Source organism: Zootoca vivipara, chromosome 1, assembly GCF_963506605.1.
Source record: "Zootoca vivipara chromosome 1, rZooViv1.1, whole genome shotgun sequence".
Taxonomy (NCBI): Eukaryota; Metazoa; Chordata; class Lepidosauria; order Squamata; family Lacertidae; genus Zootoca; species Zootoca vivipara.
In genome coordinates this window covers 48,007,408-48,029,236 of record NC_083276.1, presented here as the reverse complement: position 1 = coordinate 48,029,236, position 21,829 = coordinate 48,007,408, and the positions used below count along the sequence as shown (strand labels likewise).

General features: G+C 37.9%; 1 protein-coding gene across 20 annotated transcripts in view; it reads left to right on the top strand.

Moving 5' to 3' along the window:
• Positions 1 to 21,829, top strand: part of GPHN (gephyrin) — a 273,273-nt gene that overhangs the window by 141,853 nt on the left and 109,591 nt on the right. For 18 of the 20 annotated variants that reach the window (XM_060274078.1, XM_060274150.1, XM_060274076.1 and 15 more), the window contains one exon: positions 12,688 to 12,782. The exons of the other annotated variants lie outside the window; for them this stretch is intronic. In XM_060274078.1, coding sequence (XP_060130061.1) covers positions 12,688 to 12,782 — 95 coding nt within the window. The remainder of the gene's footprint in view (positions 1 to 12,687; positions 12,783 to 21,829) is intronic. 20 annotated transcript variants of the gene reach the window in all.

Genomic DNA, 21,829 nt, shown 5'->3' with positions numbered 1-21,829 from the left:
ATGCTTTGTGCACCTGCTGATTGATTGATACTGCTCTATCAACTTGTTGCCTGTTTTGTCTTTTCCCTCCTGCCTTGTTCGCTTGACCACTAGCTTACATATAACCTGTGCTGCCCTCAGAATCTGATTACACATCAGCATTGCTGTGTTTATGCAATCGTGCTCATCTGCTGATTGTTTGCCTTTCCTCTTTTTGCTTCTTTACTGCTTACTCTTCCAAAAATCTAAGTAAAATGTGAGGAAGTGAAAAATGCTCTGATTGGCTTAAACATGCCCTTATTCAAGCTCACATACCCACATTTTGTAAATATATTCCTTTCTATTTTCATCAGAATACTCAATCTCAGCCTCCAGATAGATTGAGGGAGTCTGGATCTCATTTTTAGTCTTTTCTTCCATTATTTACCTCATAAAACTAAGATACTTTACAATATGCGTAAAGATTAGTAGCAAGAACAATTTATGTTTATAAAGTGGTTCATACCAAACTTACTGAAATGCTTTCACTATGGCTACATAACATAGTTAATTATTTACCCCTTCATTTTATTGATAGTGAAACAAACTCAGGCAAATTAAACTTGGATCTCTTGTTTCAGCAAATTAGACCATGATCATAAATGAGGGAAGGAATTGCAAGGGTGATGTTTCACTTACTTGATTCTGAGTTTGACTCCCTGTTAAGTGTACCCTAACTTATTTTGCAATGTTGATTTTAAAGAGTTAGGGAGACCAATAGATAAACATACCTAGTTTACCTATTACAAGAGAGCAAAAAAGCCGGCTCTATAACATACAAAACAAAACCAGTACTAGATATGTAGCAGGTCATTCTGTTGTATAAACGGCAAAGCTGAAAACATCTCAATGTTGACTTAGCTGATGTGATTCCTCCAGCTTATTGTAGTCTATCCTAAAGAAAAAGTAGAAAATGAGATTCCATTTAATGGATTGGTTTTATGGCAGAGTTGAAGAGGGGGAGGTATTGCTGAGCCAACCTTTGACCTTCACATTCTATCTATCAAAAAAAGTTCTGAGGAGTCTGGCAAAAGATACCACCTTTTTAAGAGACAGTAACATTTTTCTTTTGAAAATATTCTTAGTGCAGTACCAAATGTATCCCAGTTTCAAATGTTCGTTCACAGCACTATCACTTCTGTTATAAGTTTCAAAATCTAAGAACCTGTGTTCTTAACTTCTACCTGTGTTCCACACAACTGACATAACTCATATCTGTTGCTGATACTCTCTTTCCCATTATCACCTAACTTTTTTAAAAAAAAAAACATTTCTGCAGCCAGCCAGCTAACAGAGAATGTAGTTGAGACTTGTATTAATGGCTTCACATTCAATGAACTAAAGTCTGAATTTTCTTAGAATTTGTGGAGCTTGCAGCACTGGGAAGGCTGGTTGTCTTGGAATATTGTATAGTTGCTTAAATTATAAGGAATTCTAGTGGAAATAGTAAGTTTTGCATGACTTCCTCTAATTTCCAGTCACTGCTCTCTGCACGTTTTTAGTGTCTTTGCTCCCTCTTTCATGCATTTTGAAATGACAACAAATTGTGTTGTATGGGACTGAGTGGCTCGTAGATAAATCCTAATTATCCAATTCTAACCGACATAAATTTTTGCTTTCCTGCATCATGTAAAAGTTTAAAAGTATAACTGAAAGTGTTAGGTTTAAACTTTTCCAACATATACTATCCAATTCACTGCTTTTGTCTTTGTTTTTAAAGCCGGCAAACCTAATTGCAGATGAATTATTTGATACTCTTTCAACTGAAAATTGTAACTGTTGAAATATTGGGGGGGGGGATTTCAACAAGGACGTTACTAATAAAGTAGGATGACTTTTCAACTGAAATAGTGAATGATGCACACACATTCTAGCAGCATAATAGCAATATTTGTTTCATTTTATGAAGCCTGTGATTTTTCGCAATTAATGTAAACTTGCATTATTTTTATTTGCAGCTTTACTCCCAGTGTTATTAGTTTTTCTTGACTGACATTCCTCGTATTCAAACTGAAATTCTGTTCTTCAGTTTCTTCTTATTTGAAAACTATTTTGTCTTGTGTGTTTATCGATTTATAGCATTTTAATTTATTTTAGTCCATTGCCTCTCGTGTCTGAAGCCAAACTACAATCGTTCATTCAAAATAATTTTTGTTTGTTTTAGCATCTCTTTCAAGGAGCCTTATTATATTAACCAAAGTTTTAAATATTTTTAAGGGTGGTGGTTCTTATTAGTTTCTTGCAACCACAATTAAAACAAGGGTACTGAATTTGCAACATTTTCGTTTCTCAGAGTCCAACCAGAATTTTCAATACTAATTTCTTATGTGCTCCTTTTCTTTTCCCCTTTTAAGAACACCCGGCATGTGTATGCTATTTCGACCCAGTTTGGACATTTCAGCTGTTTTAGGTTCAGACTTTTAAACAGACACCTTTGAAATCCTGAAAAATACACTCCCCAATTAAAACTCTCAGCTGTATCTTTAGCCCTTATTGTTCTATTTTCCTTACTATAAGCACTTTGTCTTTTTGTCATGTAATCACAAAATATCCTGAGCTCTTTAGAATCACACGGCATTATAGTTGTAGTTTTATTTCTCATTAAACTTAGAAAAATTAATTTATACCTTTGAAACAGTTTCCATTTTGTATGTGGAAAATGTTTGTATCCTTGCTGGCATATCTATTGACAGTACAAAAATCTTTTTGATATCTGATCTTCATGAGGCTTCAAAGATTTAATCTTGGTGATATGTGGGCTTCTGTGATGTTCTTTTAACTGAGTATTAATTTATTTATTCAAAAAATGAAATGGTGTGTGATTCAAGGCATTATCTTTATCTGAGCCCTACTCTGCTGAATAGGATTTAAGAAATTACTTAGCCATACAGATTGTAGCAATAGGACCATTGAGGTCTTATAATATTTTTTGTAAGTTAGATAAAGGTAGAACATCAAATGTAGTCAGTTCAGTTTTTGGCCTCATAAAGATCGTTCTTTCCCCTCTAACCAGGTTCATCTAATTTTGCCTTCTGCTCTCTCTAGCAATGTGCTGCCTGCAAAGCTCATGGTATCAAAAGCATGTACATATTTTATCCAACATGTGATGTTTTCAAAGTTTTAAGCAAATCATGCTTGAAGTTGTTGTTCTTGACAATTTTCTATCCAAATTGCCTCCACTCAAACCTGATAGTTGTGGTTACTAGAGTTGTTTTGCGTCCAGGTGGTGGTACTTTTTGTTGATATCATTTGTAGTATTTTCATGGAATATAGGTGAACATTCTGCAAACGTTTTAGAGTTTGTTTTAAGCCTTTGAATCATCAATGCAACTTACTTTATACCACTGAAGTGCGGGTAGTGAAGTGGAAATAATACTGTTTAAAGCTGAACTTAAAAGTTCAGTATGAGAATCATCTTTTTTTAAAAAATAACTATATTGACATCACCACACAATATATATATAGACCATATATATCCACCCTCCCACTTCCTCAGTCACCAAACTGTCCAAAGGTAGTCAGAAGAAGGCCTCTTCAGAAGAGAGAATATCTGCAAACTAAGCCTCCCCTGCATACTATGGTAAACAGTGTAGGAGAGAAGGATTATAATGCCAGTCGGAGAATCCCTAGCTGAGAAACTGGAGAATACCTAAAGCATTCCTTTTGTCCACAAAAGCAACCTAGCACTTGAGTAGTAGCAAATCACAGCTAAGAGGTATACTGATAATAAAGTTATCAGGGTCACTTTACACATTTCAGAATTTATCACAACTACAATCTATATACAGAAGGAATTTAGATAACATGCATGCAGATAATAGAGCAAAAAACCTGAATGTGTGATCATCACACGACACGGGCGCTGCCTTGCCGTCACAATTGAGGCGGCCCAGGACTGTGCAACATCATCGCACCATGCACACACACACACCATGGCATGCACGCATGATGAAGGTATGCCACACGGTGTGCGTGCACACCCTGCACTGTGCTGATGTCACTCGCACAATTCGCAGGGCGTGCTGACATGTCTTGCGGATGTCCCCCAGCTTGTGGGCATGATGTCATCATGCCCTTTGGTGTGTGTGTGTGCGGCCGCCAGGAGGCAGTAAAGAATTGAAATACACCTGAAGTAGTGGAGAATCCACTCTGTATAAATTACAACGTGAGTTTTTAAACGATCTGAACTATAAACTATTCTAGAGGTTTATGGATTCATGTTTAAACTCTAACTGGCTTTAATAAACTTACTAGACCATGCAAAACGTTCAACCTGCCAAAACAGCCCCAGCCCCAGTATTTTATGGTGGCCACTTAAGGACATGAAAAACTGTTCTTCTTGCTTGCCTGACTGCAGAAACAGAACTTAAATAATACTCAGTTATTTATAGGAAAGAATTATATGTATGAAGTATGAATGACTTGCATTCCTTTTATTTGCCTCTCTAATGTTAGAGAGCTTATACATTTCCCTGTTGGAAGGGGTACACATGTGAACATAATAGATTTTCCCCCATAGGAGAGTTGTACAAACAATTTTTCTCTACTAGATCCATGTTTGTTTATTTTATGTACTGTAGTTAAAACATTTCTGCACCACCTTTCAATTAAAAATGCCTAGGGTGGTTCACAATCACTCCCAGTGTGTTTAAGGAAAAGAGCCAAAACAGAAAGCATACTTCAAATTTGAAATGAGTGTTAATATCTATAGACTTTCTAGGAATTACCCTTTATATTTTTCTGGCAAATCCAGCATTATTCATCATTGTATATCCACGTTTAGGTTTCAGGAATAAATGTATGTATTCTTTTAGAACTTAAGATCAGTAGCACCTACCTAACTATGAATCAAACACATATTTAGAACTATCCCCCTTTCGCTTGATCTGTATCACCTTTTTCTCAAAGATATTCGTGGGTTTTGTCTAAGGTTTGAAATGGCTTTAGTCTCTTTTTCTAGAGTGTTCTATTTTTGAAACAGAAAATAGTAAGAGCAGTTACTATAAAAATATTTTTTGCCTTTAGTGACTTGTCTTTCGCGCTATTGTACTTTCCCTCCCACAGTTTTTAGTTTTCTATAGTTCAAAACTCTTTCCACAATTCACCAATAAATTTGTTCCTCCCCATTGTCCACATTGTATTGATATATTATGATTCCGCCTTTTTCTACGTGATTATTTTTGGTAATATATGGTTCTTTGACATCTCATTTACATTAGATGGCATTATGTTATTTCCAAATAATGTTTGCATTTGTGCAAAAGATAATTGTGCGTTCTGTAGTAATTTTATACTTAAAAAAATAACTCATTGTATATTATCCTGACCACCTTGAATGCAAATGATTCCCATAGGCGAAATGGAGCCTATGCATGCAGACAGAGTGAATGGCCACTAGGGAAATGTAAAGCCTGTGTGGATTGGAGCATGAGTCATTTGGTTGAGGGTTGGATGAAGGTATGTGACAGGTAAACCAAGACTTTCTCTTGATGGCCGGTAGTGGCTCCTGCTCTTGAAACTGTATGTGTTAGTGTATACAAGTGTATACAAGTGGGGAATGGAGGGTAGGGATCTATTAATTTTATGGGAACCTCAACCCATGCTACACTTGTGCGGAACTGAATTCGTCCCCAGTATTTTAAAGAATTTCTGAAATGTGAAACTACTGTAATGTTAATCTATTTGCACTATACAGTTGCAAAGGACATTGCCTCAGTGGCATCCATAGTTCAGGGGTCGTACTCAGTACATTTGTGCAACAGTCAGAGGAGAAAAGCCTGTGTAAAGTTTTGTTCAGCTATATGTCAATGAGCCACATTGTAAGCAATGACAGTTAAAGCAGAAATATCTAAAATACACCATTGGATTGAGGTCACATAATGACATTATTGTCGTCAAACCTTAGCATTACCAGTCTTTACTTGTAACTCTTCTAAACTGGCTGTTAAGTAGTAGTTGCAATTTCACAGCTTGCTCACTTTCTATATTCATTATGGCTCAGTCTCTTCATTCAGTATCTCAATTCCCCTGCAGTGTATTCAGTTCTTCTGATCTCAAACTTTCCTCTACTTTTGTTTCATGTAGTTTAACAAACTAACTGTAAGATACAGTTGGTTGCTAAGTCTATGAAGAAATCGGAGCACAGATTATGTAAAGTAGTTAATCAAATAGAACTTAGGCACCATATTTCAAGTTTTTGTGTATTGGCACAGTATTAATATAGTGACTCACATATCCCCCTGGTAATTTATATGCAGATAAATAAATGAACTTGTTAAGACTGGAGCTAGAAGCAGAGGCAAATGCTTTATCTTCTACTCATCCCTGTCCCCAGTGTTCTGCAGTGAAAGTCAAAATGATGGATAAAACTATAGCATTTGACAAATTACTAATAGAAAACCAGGTGGGTATAATTTAGAGTAACAGACACAGGCCACTGATTGGAATACTATCAGTACAGTGGTACCTCAGTTTAAGTACACAATTGGTTCTGGACGTCTGTACTTAACCTGAAGCGTACTTAACCTGAAGCGAACCTTCCCATTGAAATTAATGGAAAGTGGATTAATCCGTTCCAGACGGTCTGCGGAGTACTTAAACTGAAGCGTACTTAAGCTGAAGCGAACTTTCCCATTGAAAGTAATGGAAAGTGGATTAATCTGTTCCAGACGGGTCCGCGAAGTACTCAACCTGAAGCGTACTTAACCCGAAGTATGAGTGTAATTGGTTCTGGAAGTCCGTACTTAACCTGAAACATACTTAACCTGAAGCGAACTTTCCCATTGAAAGTAATGGAAAGTGGATTAATCCGTTCCAGACGGGTCCGCGGAGTACTTAAACTGAAAATACTCAAACCGAGGCGTACTTAAACCGAGGTATGACTGTAATCTACAATATGTATCTCTATAAGGTATAAACTTGGGAGATTAAAAAAACCATTATATGAACATATTATCTGACACATGCAAAGAATGAGCAAGCTTTTCTTAGGAGGGTCTGGCAGTTAGTAGTAGAAGAACAGTTTCTTCACCCAGTTCTCTTACCTGCCTTTATTTTACCCCATCTTTATGTATGCAAGGCCTTTGTGAGTTCCTGTTTTCTCTGTAGTGCAGACAGTCAATAGGCTAACATTAACCAGTTCCTATCTGTACCCCTCTACGTTTTGCAGAGCTATTCCCTGTGTAACTGTTTTCATGTCCTCAGCCCAATGTGCTACACTGAAACTATGTTTTGCTGATCTCAGGGGTTGCCCTGGATGAGTTTCTTTCCCCTTTTATTTTTAGTCCCCTACCTGCAATTAAGACCTTTTAACATCAATGGGTTGTCCAACTATTTGATTACTGTAATGTGATGTCCATGCAGTCTTTAGGTGCCTATGGAACTTCTCATTCTGATTTACCAGGATTGAGATGTGTTTACAGTAGTTGGAATTTTGCTACTTTTTATTGTGTCAGCCTTTTTTTGTGAAACAAAGCACCAGCTTTTGTGGGTGAAAGTGGATAATTCTGTTTTGTTAAGGGGCAATAATACCTAACTTCTTCCAAAGGACATCCTTTAGAGATCTGGCATAAGAATAATTCTACTACAGGACAAAGATACAGATACCACCTCTACAGTCACTATATTTAATGTCACATATAGGATAAAATTGCTTATCTGAGCTTACTGTCCTTTCCATTTTTAGTCTTCCATAGCCTATACATATTTAATAATTGCAATGCCTGCTAGCTAAGGCTATTTGTCAAGGTCATTTCCCCCCTGACTTGAATTCTATTGAAGGGCTCCCTGGGCTGCAGGATCATTGTTTATGGAGCTCTTTTGCAGCTTGTACTAGCACCCTCTTCAAAGTGTCATTCTGCTCAAGGACAAAGAAGAGGGATCTTAGTACATAAATTAAGGTAGAAGTGTTTGTGAAAAGCTTAGAAAAGCATTACATTACTTGAAGAGTGAGGAATAATATCCTTGTATGTGCATTACAAATTATCTGTACAGTGTATTGTTAAATCTGTATTGTTAAATCCTTGTTTAGACCTGGTTTGGTTACCTACTGGAGCATTCTGAGGCCAGATAACTACAGTTCATGTAACTGATAATTGGGAGATTCAGAACCCCATTAGCACATATTGTATAATAAATGTATGAATATGTTGTTGTTTAATTTACAAATTGCCTTTTACATGCAACTCAAGGCAATGTCACTACATACAACTTGAAAAGCAAGCTAAAATAGGTTTTTTTAAAAAAAACATTCAGCACAAAATTTAACTAAAGCTGGGTTTGAAACAATACAAAATCAACACATAAACCAGAGATCTTTTCATTCAGGTGGAAAAGCTTGTTGAAACAAAATCGTCTTCGGCTGCTAAGCTTACTCAGGAGTCTTTCATACTTGTCAGACTCTGATGTAAATACGTTTTGTATTTTGTTAAATTTTGGATTTTCTCAGTAGGCTCTGAAGCAAAGTGTGAATTCTGTCCATTTTCTGTAGTGCCTCCTTGTGATAGCATGATTGGATTAAATCGCTTCATCATCATTTTGGGGACCCTAATGAAGGAGCTCACATGCCAAGAAAAATTGCTTTCATCAACAATTATCATTAAATAGATAAAATCCAGAGTAGACTAGTCTTGTGAATTTCAATTAGCAATAATTGTTCCTCGGATTAACCTCATTGAATCTTTATTTGAATCTTTAAACTAATCCCCTTGCTTCTTCCACCATTCTATTCAGATAATATAAGTTGCTTTTATAGTGATGGGGATACTGCTTTTGTATTTGATAGTTGGTTAATGTTAGTTGATTGATGTTGGTAAATTATTCAACTCGCTCAAATATGAAATCTGATCGTGTTCAGAATGTGATGTCTGTGTTCCTCAGAAATTATAACTTATGCTTACATAGCTGAATACAAGGAGGTAGTTTTGTTATACGGAGTAGTTACATTAAAAATGATAGCTTGCTTCAGTGGGGTAAAGTCTACATTATGCAACAGTCTGTACCAACCAAATTATTCCCCATCTATCCCTTGTTTCAAAGAGGGAAAGCTGTGAAAGCATTTGGATTTTATCATTTGTTTTGCAACCTCCATTTTACTGATAAAATTGGTATAAAGCTGATGTAGTATGATGGCTATAGTGGTTAAGAGATGAACTTTGAAAATCTTTGTTTAAACCTCACCTCCACCATGAAATCACTAAGTGAACCTAACTTAGACAACTACTCCCTCCCAGCTTTAGTCCCGATCCACAATATTAGAAGCAATAATACTGACTTACTTTGCAGGATTGTTTGAAAGGATTGTAATTATATAATGTGAGTGAAGCATTTAGTGAAAACACTATATAAATGTTAAGTACTATTAAAGAAAACAGTTCCAATTTTAATTATTATGATCATTTTTACTGTTCTTTTTTTCTGTCTGCTACCCAGGACATACTTTCACAAGAGAATGTCCTGTGGCACCTTTGAAGTTATTGTGGTGTAAACTTTCATGAGCCACAAAATCCATAAACCTTTTTCATCCTTTAGGTTCATCCTAAGACTCCCCCTACCACAAACTAACTCTGTAATTTGTTGCTATACAAATTGTAAATAGAACATTACTTTCAGCATTAATTAATATTGTGTTTAAAACCTGTATAACTGAAAAACTGAAAGAGAACCTCCGAAAACCAAAATTTACACTGCAGGAATGTCCCGTGCCCCACATACCCAGGAGTTACGTTCCAGGGCCCCACACGCATAATTGAAATTGTGAAAAGTGGGGAAGACTCCACTTTAATAGGGAGGGTGTGCAGGGAAGGAGAGAGAGAGAGAGAGAGAGAGAGAGAGAGAGAGAGAGAGAGAGAGAGAGAGAGAGAGAGACTTGAGCTGAAAATCACTCCGCCTATGAGTGCCTGACCTTGCCTGCTTGCCTGAGGGGAGCCAGTGCACGTGGCAGCGGCTGGCTGAGGAGGACGCCCAGTAGAAATGGTGCCAGGATTGCGGTACGGATGTGCAGTGGAGCAGCAGGTGCCGGGAGAAGGCGCCTCCTGCCCTGTGCTGCTGGTTGATTGAAGGGCACCTTCCCTCGCTCAGACAGCACCCCCGAGCAACTTCCAGGCAGCAGCCCTGGCCAAGGGAAGGCCTATTCATTCATTCAATCATTTAGCAACAACCTGAATAAATGCAGTCACATGTGAGTGGGATGTGCATAAGTGAAGGGCCTTGTACACGCAGGTCCTACTTTATGAAATTTCGCTATGGGAAAATTCACTCATCTGAACACTAAGAATTAGTACCCAAACCAGATTCGGATTTTTTTCTTTACTTCCGTAGTTAGCTGCAGGATGGAGAGCAACTGGACAAATCAGAGAGATTTTTCCTGAGGTTTCTTGGGGAGGTGTTTTTTTTGGGGGGGGGGTCAGAATTCTGTGGTCAGGAGCGCATTAGAATTTTTTCCATAGGAATCAGTAGAAATTGTCAACTCATTATGCAAATGCTCACCTAATGATTGATGTCATTGGCATGTCATTGCCAGTGGTATTAGGAAGGCAGAAAGCCAAGTCAGTCCATTGGTCTATCTAACTCAGTATTGCTGACTAGGATTGACTATCCATGGCTTCAGGCTAGGAAAATTCCGAGCCCTATCTGGAGATGTCATAATTTGAGCCTAGAACCTTCTGCATGTAAAGCAGATGCTCTCCTACTGAGCCACAGCCCAAATATAGCATATTATATGGTCTATAAAGTTCCAATTTCCACAGGATAGGCCTACCTTTGAGAGCATTACATGTGAACTGGGTCTTAGAATCTTGTTAGAATCCCCCCCCCCTAAAAATGTTAAGTAATTCAACAATTTGCAATTTCCCTACCTCCCAAACAAGTGAAACAGCTTAAGTTTGTGGTCTATGGGGAAAGACACCATTTTCAATATCAAAGACTAATGAACTGAAACATAGGAACACTCACAGTTTGGAAATGACCTCATATATTTCATGCAGGAAAGAGCTAGGATCAGGTAATACAGTCCAGAATCCTGGAGCAAGGGGAGAGGTGTCAGATTGAACCTCAGGATGACTCATGCTGCCTACTTTCTGTTTGGACTGCAGCCAGAAAATGTCCCTCCCACACAGATGACTCCAGCACATAAGTAGTGGACTTCTCCCTCTCCCCCTTAGTCCAAGAGATAGCTAATTGTATTTGCCTTTACCGGGGAGAGGAGAAGCTCACAGGCCACAGAAGTTTAGCTTTAAAGCTTAGGCTTGAAGAAAATAGACATACTACAAGGGATGGAGTTATACGTCTTCACTCCTGAAACCAAGTAGCTTTATTCATCATGCCACTTTTCTCCTTCCTGCCCAATTGCTGGTATGAATTTGAGCTGAAGATTTGTTTAGAAAACCAAAAAACATAAGCAATCTGATCTAGTGTTTTTCTCCTTTTTCTTCCTTTGTCCCTTCAGTCCATAATTTTCTATCTATTCCTGTATTTGATAAGAGTTTGGGGTTTGACTGGTCAAGGATAATTGTAACCTTCTTTGAACACATTTTATTAAGTTTAGGTTTCACTTTAAACCTAGCTTTTCTTTTCTTTTAAAATAGAAGTTTACTGCAATTGAAAATGTACTATTATTTCAATTCTAAAAACTGCCCCATATATTTTCTTACTGTTTCTAACATCTCTATTGGAAGTTGTTGTTCCTTAATTGAGGAATTTCTTACACAAAGCAGGTGGCAAACGTAACTGTAGCATGCTTCTAAGGTGGAGATATAGCAGGTTTGAAAACCATTGATTGCAAGTCATGGATGGAAGACATGCATTCTTGCCAAAAGATAGTAACCATTTTGAAGGGTTATATAAGTCATTACCTTTCATTAACCATATGCACTGTCAAGGTTACTTAGATTTCTGTGAGAAATCTACTGGGCCAGGTGAGACTATAAACAAATCACATCTATTATTTGCATGGCTTAAGTATTTTGTGGCCAATGGTTGCTAACCATTCGCAAACTAAATGTCATGTTAATTGAGCATCCTTATAGTTACATAGACTTACTTTTGCATAAACAGATACATTGGCCTCATTCATGTCACATTAGTTTAAAACAAGCTATGGTTTCATGTAAGCATACTGGTGCATGCTACTGGGAAGTTATTGTGCCTCTCCTCCCCCACGTGCTGCTGCTGCTGCCACTCGTGCAGTGCTATTTTTCTAGAAAAAGAGGTGCCGGAACTTGCCATTAACACCTCCCTTGTTCTCTTATTATGGCTATGGCACCCACTTGAGAAATTTGAGTCAAGGTTTGGAGTCTGGCTTGTTTCCTGGTGACAGAAAAGCAGGAGAGGAACAGAGTGAGAACTTTTCAACAGCATGCATTAGCTCACTGCATTAAACAATAGCTTGTTTTTAAACTATGGTTTAATTTGATGTGCAAACCTGACTAGTGTATGATCAGCAGAAAGTCCTAGAAATTGAAGTGGAATGTAATGCAAGCTTCCACAGAAGCTAATCTTAGTGGGTGAGTGTTTACTAGTTATATGCCCTGAGTCTGTAACATCCACTACTGAAATTCATGCTACATAGTCTTTAGGAAAAGGATGGAGATTTCAGTTTTTATTTAGTTTTATATTTATTTTACTTTCTTTTTGTTGTTTTCACTCAGTCTGCTGTTTAATCTTTGATTACAGGCTACTAAAGAAGTAATAGAACGAGAGGCCCCAGGGATGGCCTTGGCAATGCTGATGGGATCACTTAATGTTACACCTCTGGGCATGCTCTCTAGGTAAGAATATTAACAAAAATACCATGAATTATTTCTCTAGAAATATTTAAGGTGGTGGAATGGTTGCATTGAGCAATGCATTAATACTTGGCCCCTTCATCATTTTCAGATTCAGGTAGATACACTTTTTTGAGGCTCCTGATATATCCTTTTAGGACCTCTGGCATGTTAATAGGCCAGCCAATATTTGAAAGTACTTTAGAAAATGAGTTAATGGTTTCAGTGTGTTAAAAAGCAGGTATCCATGCCAGATCAATTATACATATGGTGACAAAGAGGATGTGGGTGGATGCCACCTACAAAGAAAAGTTCATTTTCAAAGTCACATATCAGTGAATGGCATGGGATAGGCTATTTTTAGGCTAACTGTCGCATTTCTGAAAGTATACCAAATATATAATAGCTGTAAGCTGTAGTAGTCTTACATTTTCAGGGTGAAGTGCCATAAGGGCAAGAGCAATAAGCACACTGGAAATTGGCCCCAACATGGCTTTGAAAAGCAGAACTGTTTTAACCATCCCACACAGCTATTTCAAGTCTACTATATTTTTAGCAGCCAACATTTTTCCTACAATTGCACTGAATGTCTAAGTCAGATAGATACTTATAAAATCACAGTGAATAGAAGACACAGCCATATCTCTTAAAACAATTACAAGACAAAAAAACATGAAATAAAATAAACAGCATATAGATACTAACTTCAGTGTTCTTGACCCATGTCATCAAAGCTGCTTCTTGTTAATAAAGGTAACAATTATGTACAATACTGACTTGCCAAACTGAGGCACATGGCCTATGGAACATGAACAAACTATTACATTTTATTTAAAAGTGATTTCCTGGTTATTGTAGGAGGTGATGTAAGCTGGGTAATTTAGAAGAGGGTTTATTCTAGCTAGGAGCTGCAGGCCTACCTTACTGTGAGTTCTCCTTTTCATATTTTTACCTGCTTTCTCCTAAAATAAAACTTTATTGGCGTTCTGATGCCTCTAGTTGAAGCTTAAAGGAGTCAGTGTGAACTCTGTATGTTTTGCAAATGGCAACAACAAAGGTGCACTATGTCACTCACAACATCTAACAAGTCAGAGAAGCTAAATTTTACTAAAAATGATAATACCAATAATGTGTAATAGATTGGCCAGGTTTTCTGACCACATAGCAGCTTGATCCTTTAGGACCAGTGTTATATGGTCCCAGTGACCATTCCCAGTCACCAATTTAGCTGTCACATTCCGGAATAGTTATAGAGAACTTAAATGCTCAGTGGTGACAATTCAAACTTTGTAATCTGAACGATTTACATGAGAATTATGGAAATCTTTAAAGGGATCACAATAGGACATTGCACCTGGAATTATTTACCACCTTGCTACTATTGGTAGCAAGTTGGTGTCATTTCTGATTATTACAGTGATGTAAAGGCTGCCACACAATCCACTCAAATGTATTTTAAGGGGCCAATACAACTTGGTGGGGTGCTTAATGTGCAGCTACTGCACATATGGAGATGATTTATTGCCATAGATGAAAAATTTGCTAATCTAGCAGCCCACTTTCTGTCTGATGTTCTCATAAGAAGAGGTGTAGACAGCTGGTGACTTCACCAAACCCGATGAGGATTGATCAGCCAAGAGAGACTGCTCCAATCTTTCGATATGTTGTGGAGGATTCTACTGTTCTACTGTTGCACTTCCTGACCACAAGAGCAACTGAAATATAACAACTTGAAAATGAAGATGCTTTCAAATACAATTACACGTCACTGCCAAAACTCTTTTGAAACCTATAAAGAACTTTCTAAGCTTCCATGGCCTAACAGGCTGTGGCATAGTATCATCTTGCAATAGCCATCGAAAGATGTCCTGCTGGAAGATATTGATTTAAAGCAACCTCATCAGTTGTTTTGGATGGGATCAGTGTTATTCAGATACCAATAGACTTCTGTCATGGAATCCTAGAATTGTAGAGTTGGAAGGGACCATGATGGTAATGTAGTCCAACCCCCTGCAATGCAAGAACCTCAACTGAAGTGTGCATGACAGATTGCCATCCAACTGCTGCTTCAAAACATCCCATAAAGGAGAGTCCACCATCTTCAGAGGGAATCTGTCCTGCAGCTCTTACCATCTAAAAGTTCTTCCTAATGTTTAGCTGATAGCAAAAGCAGGCCCATCTATATATGACTTGGCCAAAAGGGGTTTGGTAGACACTGTAAATTGGAAGTGCTTGCAAAGCCCCTTGCACAACACTTCCCAAGTTCCCAACAACCGTTTGTTGGTCACTTGGGAAGTGCTGCTCAATGAGCTTTGCAAAGCCCAATACTTGGGACTGGGCAAGTGATGAACTCAAGGCTTGCAAAGTGCTTTGCTCACAGCTTCTGAAGCACCTGGCAACCAGATGGCCAAACCTTGACATTTATGATGTTGGGTGCAAGGCTTGGCCAAAACAGCCTTGCGGTCAAATGGGGAGGCCTCGCTGACCAAATTTGACCCATGGGCTGGAAGTTCTCTCCCCACACCAGATTATAAGAACTAATGTGTAAAATGCTTGAAATAGCTATGTGGAATGGTTAAACAGTACTGCATTTTGAAAACATATTTTGGCCACAGATTTCCAGTGCTTTTGTTGCTTGAGACCTTATAGCACTTCACCCTTCAAAGATAGACCTTTGCTGTCAGCATATGTTTGTTAGCACTGCTACTTACCTTTTTTGTGTATAGTGTCTTTTAGATCAACAACAGGTTTTTTTCCAAAAATAGTGTAACTTGTGGCACACGGTGATGCATTACCTAGAAAATTATCTTCAATGCTATATTTAGGGTAACATTCTTCCTTCTTTGTCACACTATGTACAGTTGAACTGGCATAGGTGTATAATTCTTAAAATGCTAATATTGATTTAAGTTTTAAAAAAAGACATTTTGATTGGTTAGCATTGGTAAAAATTAAAAATGACATTGAGGTGTTTGGTAGGGGGAAAATCTGGTTAAGGATCTTATTCTAAAACTTTCTTGTGAATCTGCATGTCTACTAATAACGTTGCACTTTATATACATTACTTCAGCTGATGCAGAGAAATGCTGACTTGCCTAAGGCTGTCTAGTGAATTAATGGCTGCTAGCAACTTCTTGGCTTGTTCTTTCATTCAGTAGCCCTGCTCACCTAGCAGTGGTTTTCTTATCATGGACACAATCCAGAAAAGTACTGTATTGTAAGTTTCCCCTGAAATAAATTAACTTCTAATATAGTCATACTTTAAGATTGCATGAAACTTGCTCATTGATTAGCTTGTAGGCAGTATTCAACAGAGAACATACATAAACACTGTTCCTATAAATATAGAAAATAAATTAAAATAAATAATTTAGTCATAATAAAATAAATTATTTATAGTCATTTCCTAAGTCCCAAAACTAGCAAAGAAGAAAGCTTGGTACATATCCCTGTATTTTTATGGGATTTTTTTTCTCTCACTTTGCCTCCACTAAACTCCCAGCTTTCTTTATAACAACTGCTTTACTACAACTTTATAACAACAATAAGAACAGTTGCTAAGAAGGGTTTATTTTTTTAATGCCAGAGACTGCATAAGTAGTATGCACACATGTTGTCATTGTCATGGGATTGTGGCCTGTCTGTACATGACACAGGTACTGTATAACTGACTTGGTTCATGTTTGTGAGATAATAATAATAATAATAATAATAATAATAATAATAATAATAATATATTTATATCCCGCCCATCTGGCTGGGTTTCCCCAGCCACTCTGGGTGGCTTCCAACAGAATATTAAAATACAATAATCTATTAAACATTAAAAGCTTCCCTAAACAGGGCTGCCTTCATATGTCTTCTAAAAGTCTGGTAATTGTTTTTCTCAAGGACATCCACTTTGCTAAGTATTTGTTAGAACAGTCTTCCCCAGCCTGGTGTCCCCCATATGTTTTTGGCTACAGTTTCCATCAGCTCCAGCCAGCCTAGCCAGTCGTCGGGAATGATGGGAGTTCATCATTCAAACCATCTAGCACCAGTTTGAGGAAGTCTGTACTGTGCCTCTCTTGAGTTGAACATAATTATAATGGGGTGGGGGAACAGAGATTAGGTGGTCACATTTAGCTTTCAAGATGAATTGTAAAATGGAATACTTAAGTATAAATAATTTGACAAGAACACATTATGAGTGTTCTATAAAAGTTAGTATTTTTGCTCTTTCCATGGCAGAGAAGACTAGCAAATAATGTTGTTCATTGGGTTTCTTTCCTATCATTATTTTACTGTATTTCTATTTTTTGCAGTTAAAGGGGGGAAATGTTAAACAAATTGAAAGTAGACTCATTTCCAAAACTAGACAGTACATTGTACCATTCAAGCATTGGATTATCTTTATTCTTCTCTTTGCCGCCAAAGTGGCAGTGAAATTGTCATTGTGTATGAATGTGATTGGGATTGTGCGTAATGTGTCCGTTAAGCAGCTTAATTCAGCTTAATTAACTGTAAATCTCATAAGAGTTTGCACTGAGGAACAAAGACTATTCTGGAAGTACTCTAAAACGAGGGTGGGCTTTAAACACAGATCTGCCCATATCACATAGAGGAGCCAATCCGTGGAGCCTTTGGATTTGCCTTGCATATTCTTCCCGTTGGCCTTCCTTACTCTCATGCGATGTCAGAAGGCAGAGAGTTCCCACTGCCACATGGACGGGCAATTTTCATGGGAATGGCAACTGAAAAGAGGCTAACCCTCAACCATGCATTGCCACCCCTACCAACAATTATATTGCACAGCAATTAAACAGAAAAAGCTCCTATTGGTGCCCACAGGAGTTTTCTCCCTCTAAGCCTTATTGCCACAGACAGGGGGGATAGAAGGGGGAGGAGAGCAGAAAAAGGGGGTCATGGGGAGAATGAAATTGTTGTAGGGAATATGGGTGTGTGTGGATGGATTTGCGTATGTATGAATACAGAGATGGGAGTGAAGGGTGTACTTGTGTAAGAAAGAGTAGCTGTGTGAGAGGGAGACGAAGAGAGTATGCAAGGTGGTGATGACCTTAAATTTTAATGAGTTCCTCCCATATAGAAAGAGAAGTGGTATCTCTTTTTTTAAAAGCAAAGGGGTGCATGGGTGACGAGTACAAAACCTCACCTTGTTGCTTACCGCTCCACACTCCCTTTCTCCAAGTCCTTTTCTCCCGACAAATAATACAGTACTTCTGAAATTGGAACCCTACTAAGGAGGAAAATGGGGTGGGGGGAAGAGATTGCAGGAAGGTAATTATGTGAACGGAATACACTGATATACAGTACTGTATTACTATCATGTGTAGTTCAGGCTTGAGACTTTGCTACTGAATGGTTACCAAAGCAGTTACTGTATTTCTGATAGTTATTTTAACTTTGCTTGCTTTGTTGCTCATGTGTTTGAAACACTTACTAGGATGAGGAAAATGACACAAGTCTGCTTCACAGATGTCAAATGGCATTTCCTTCTTGAATCCCTAACTGTAAGAAAGTATTGTACAAGCCTGTTTGGAATCCATCTTCAAGGTCTATGCAGTTTCTGTTGGTAACTTGAGGATGTATTTACTCAGCTACTTTCCTTCATTTGATTTCAGCTTAATATCGTTGTTCAGTAAGACTGTTCAATCACGGTGTTGAGGCAGCTCCAATTGCAAAAATTGCTTCTGAATGTATCCGCTTCAAATGAAGCAGTAGTGAAATGGTGTGCTAAAATACACTTGGTGATCCTGTAGCAATACATGGTGGAAAATACCTATTTTATATGAATCAGTACTTCATCTTCCAGTGTTTCCCTCACTTGGTTCTTATGAGGTGCTGTTTCTAGACCATTACTACTATTCTGGCCTAACCACTTTTGTTAAATCACATGGTGCTTTCCGTATACAAATAGTGATACATCTAGATTCTGTATCTAAGTCTATATTAGACCTAGATTCTTCTGAATCTGAAACTTTTTAAACATTTTGTGTTATGATGGTGGTTATCCACCAAATCTACATTATTAAAATTAGGGGTATTTCAGTGGTTGTCCTGAGTGGCATTAATTATGATTGAACTAATCTGCACTCATAGAATTTTCACAAATAGCCCATTTACTAAATGAAGTTATCAGCCTTACAACATGATGCTCCAGCTTTGTGAGTTGAAATAAGGAACATAAGGTTCCTCACATATGTGTACAGGAGATGTCAATGCAAAGTGGGGGGGGCGCTAAGAGATAAGTGTATCTTATGATGGAATGGCATTTTGCAAAGAACACAAGGGCGCAGCTGAAAATAGCAACCACAAATAGAGTCTTCCCCCTTCCCCTGTACCTTCTAATTCAACTTCCTATGTGACCTGACATAATTACAATGGCCTGGTTCATAACACGTAGTGGTGAGCTAGAGACTCTGTATACTGCTGTTAGTGAATGCCATGGTTCTCACCACATATTTTCTTTTAACTGAACTAGAAGCCTGTTCTTTGACTATGTCTTTGCAATGCTACAAGCTTTATTGGACCCAAATAACTCTACTCCTTTCTCACTGTGATTGGGCTTAATTTTTTCCTTCAAACAACAAATGTTTCATGTGCACAAATGCTGTTCCTGATTGTGCCCCACCCTGCTGTTCTTCCTTCACTTTGCCAGCCTTCTCCTGGTTGCTCATTCCTGTCTCATTTCCTTCTTGTCAACTCCCCATATCTGCCTTACCTATACAGGCTCTTTTCCAGGATCTAGACAAGCATTCGTCTCTGTTATTTAGAAAATGATCATGTTGTCAATCTCCATCACCCCCTCTTTTTAAAATAATCAATAATTTCCAACCTAGAAGTCACTCCATTTTAAGAGTAAACCTGCAGTTCAAATTTCTGATACTTTGTTATTAGTGTTTCTCCAGTTTAGAATGCAACAGATTTCAGATCAGGAATGTCACTACTGTATATTCCATCTTTATGTGACTATGCAGGGAGGAAGGAATCTTCTGGGGCACTGGGCAGAGTGTAGTTCCAGATATGTTAGTGCATGAGAGAATAGTGGCAGCCCAAAACATCCATGTGTTATCCGTTTGTGCTATAGTAGTGAGTATCATATTTCTGAATATATGACTCCCCCACCCCCACCCCACAGCGTTCTCCTTATAGTTCTCCTTGGCCTTGGATGAACTATTATTTAATTCCAGGTTGGCACAAATCACTACAGATCAATTTGAGTCCACCTGGACTGCTCTGTAGTGATTTGTAGCTGCCTTGGCCTGATTTGGATTTGGCACAAATCAACTCTGTTCCGGATATGGATAAATCAGTTGCGCAGCTCTACTAATTAGATCCAAATAGTTAGCTTTCTGATGAGCCGATTTGATGGCTCATGGATAATTTGACTTGTATTTTAGTCTGGACAGAGGGCCAGTCTATTTCTGCACCAACATAAGCAACAGGAGTACCAACAGGTAAAGCAGTACTTCCTTTAGTAATGAATTTTGAAATTTCTCCAACTCCTAGACAGTGTTCAATGGAAACGTGGAAGGATCAACCTTGGTAAAAAAAAAATTTAAGGGCTGGAGCAACCTGTTGTCCTCCTTTTATATAAAAAGAATTCAAAATAGTTCCAACAAGATGTCTTACTTTAATTAGAGTAGCATCCTTATGGGCCATAAAAAAGGAATTGGCTGCAAAGTGAACCCCTAAATAACAAAATGATTTATCCAGTTATATATGGGAGATCACTTACGGAATGCAAGCACTTTAGTTTTAGAAAAAATCTTAATACTAAGCTGTTCCTTCTGATAGAAATTAGGCAGCAGATCCATCTGCTTTTTCAGACTGCCCCGTGCATAGAATGATGCTGACCTTTCTATTTCTTATGGCATCCAATTTCCCAAACAATTTACCCAGAACATTGACATAAAGGCTGAAAAGAAAAAAGCACCAAAATGCATTCCTGTTTAACTAGGTTCATAGTTGGAATTGGGTCAGATGGAAGTCCACTCCTGCCTACTTTAATTTTAACAAATGTATCGTGGCCCAGACTTTGAAGATGCATTGGCAGCCCAGGGCAGCAACTTAGCCCATAGACTGCTTCTATCAAGCAACTCAAAAGGTGAGGATAGGTCAACAATGGATATTTTTAGCCATTTCCCCAATAAGATGGAACAGAGTATGGCAACAATTAATAGTGGAATAAGAATTTCTAACCCCAGCTTGCTCTTCAGACAGAATACCATTGCAGGAGACACATGCCTGAAACTTAAGCAGAAATAAGTTTTACAGGAAACATGCAACAAACTGATTTTAAACAGGATAAACCATAGACAGTTCCAACCCTAAATGAATTAATCCTGTCAAGCCAATATCAATAAACAATTTAGTGAGGATAGGATGCCACAGTTAGAATGCATATTAAACAGTTTGAGAAGCATGTGATCTTCCCTTGGGGCCTTATTTGACTTAGTTGGATCATTCAGGGATTTGACCATACATGAAGTTGCTGGATCCCAGTTAGGGAAAACTCAATAATCCACCAAAGGGGAGGAGAAGCTTTTGAAGAGTTGTATAGTTTTGTAAAATAATTAGTCTAATCATCGGTTGAAATCTGAGCTTTAGTAACCCCTCTTCACTTAGCCAGTCCACAAGGAACAATAGCTCAAAACTTACATTATTTCCCTGACAGCCGAGTCTAAAACTTTCCACTGAGTTCTGTTATATTCTTACATTCTTCTTTTTTATGTATGAGGCATTTATAAAGTGATCTAAATTTGATGAGCTGTTCAGTGGCTACTTCCATTTTTAGTTTAGAATGTTGTCTGGAGAATTTAACCAAAGTCCTTTTAGCATTCTTGCAGTTCTTATCAAACCACACTGTGGACAGGCCAAAATTCTGATATGAGATATATTGTGTAATTAGAAAAGGTCTGTCTGCTGTCTGTTGGTAAATAATTAAAGAAGAGGCTTTCGACAAAATGAGGATGAAGTATTATTCATTGATCAGATCTTATCAATTTAATCCGAGAGGCAGAGAGCCTCAGACCACTTCATTCTTCTGG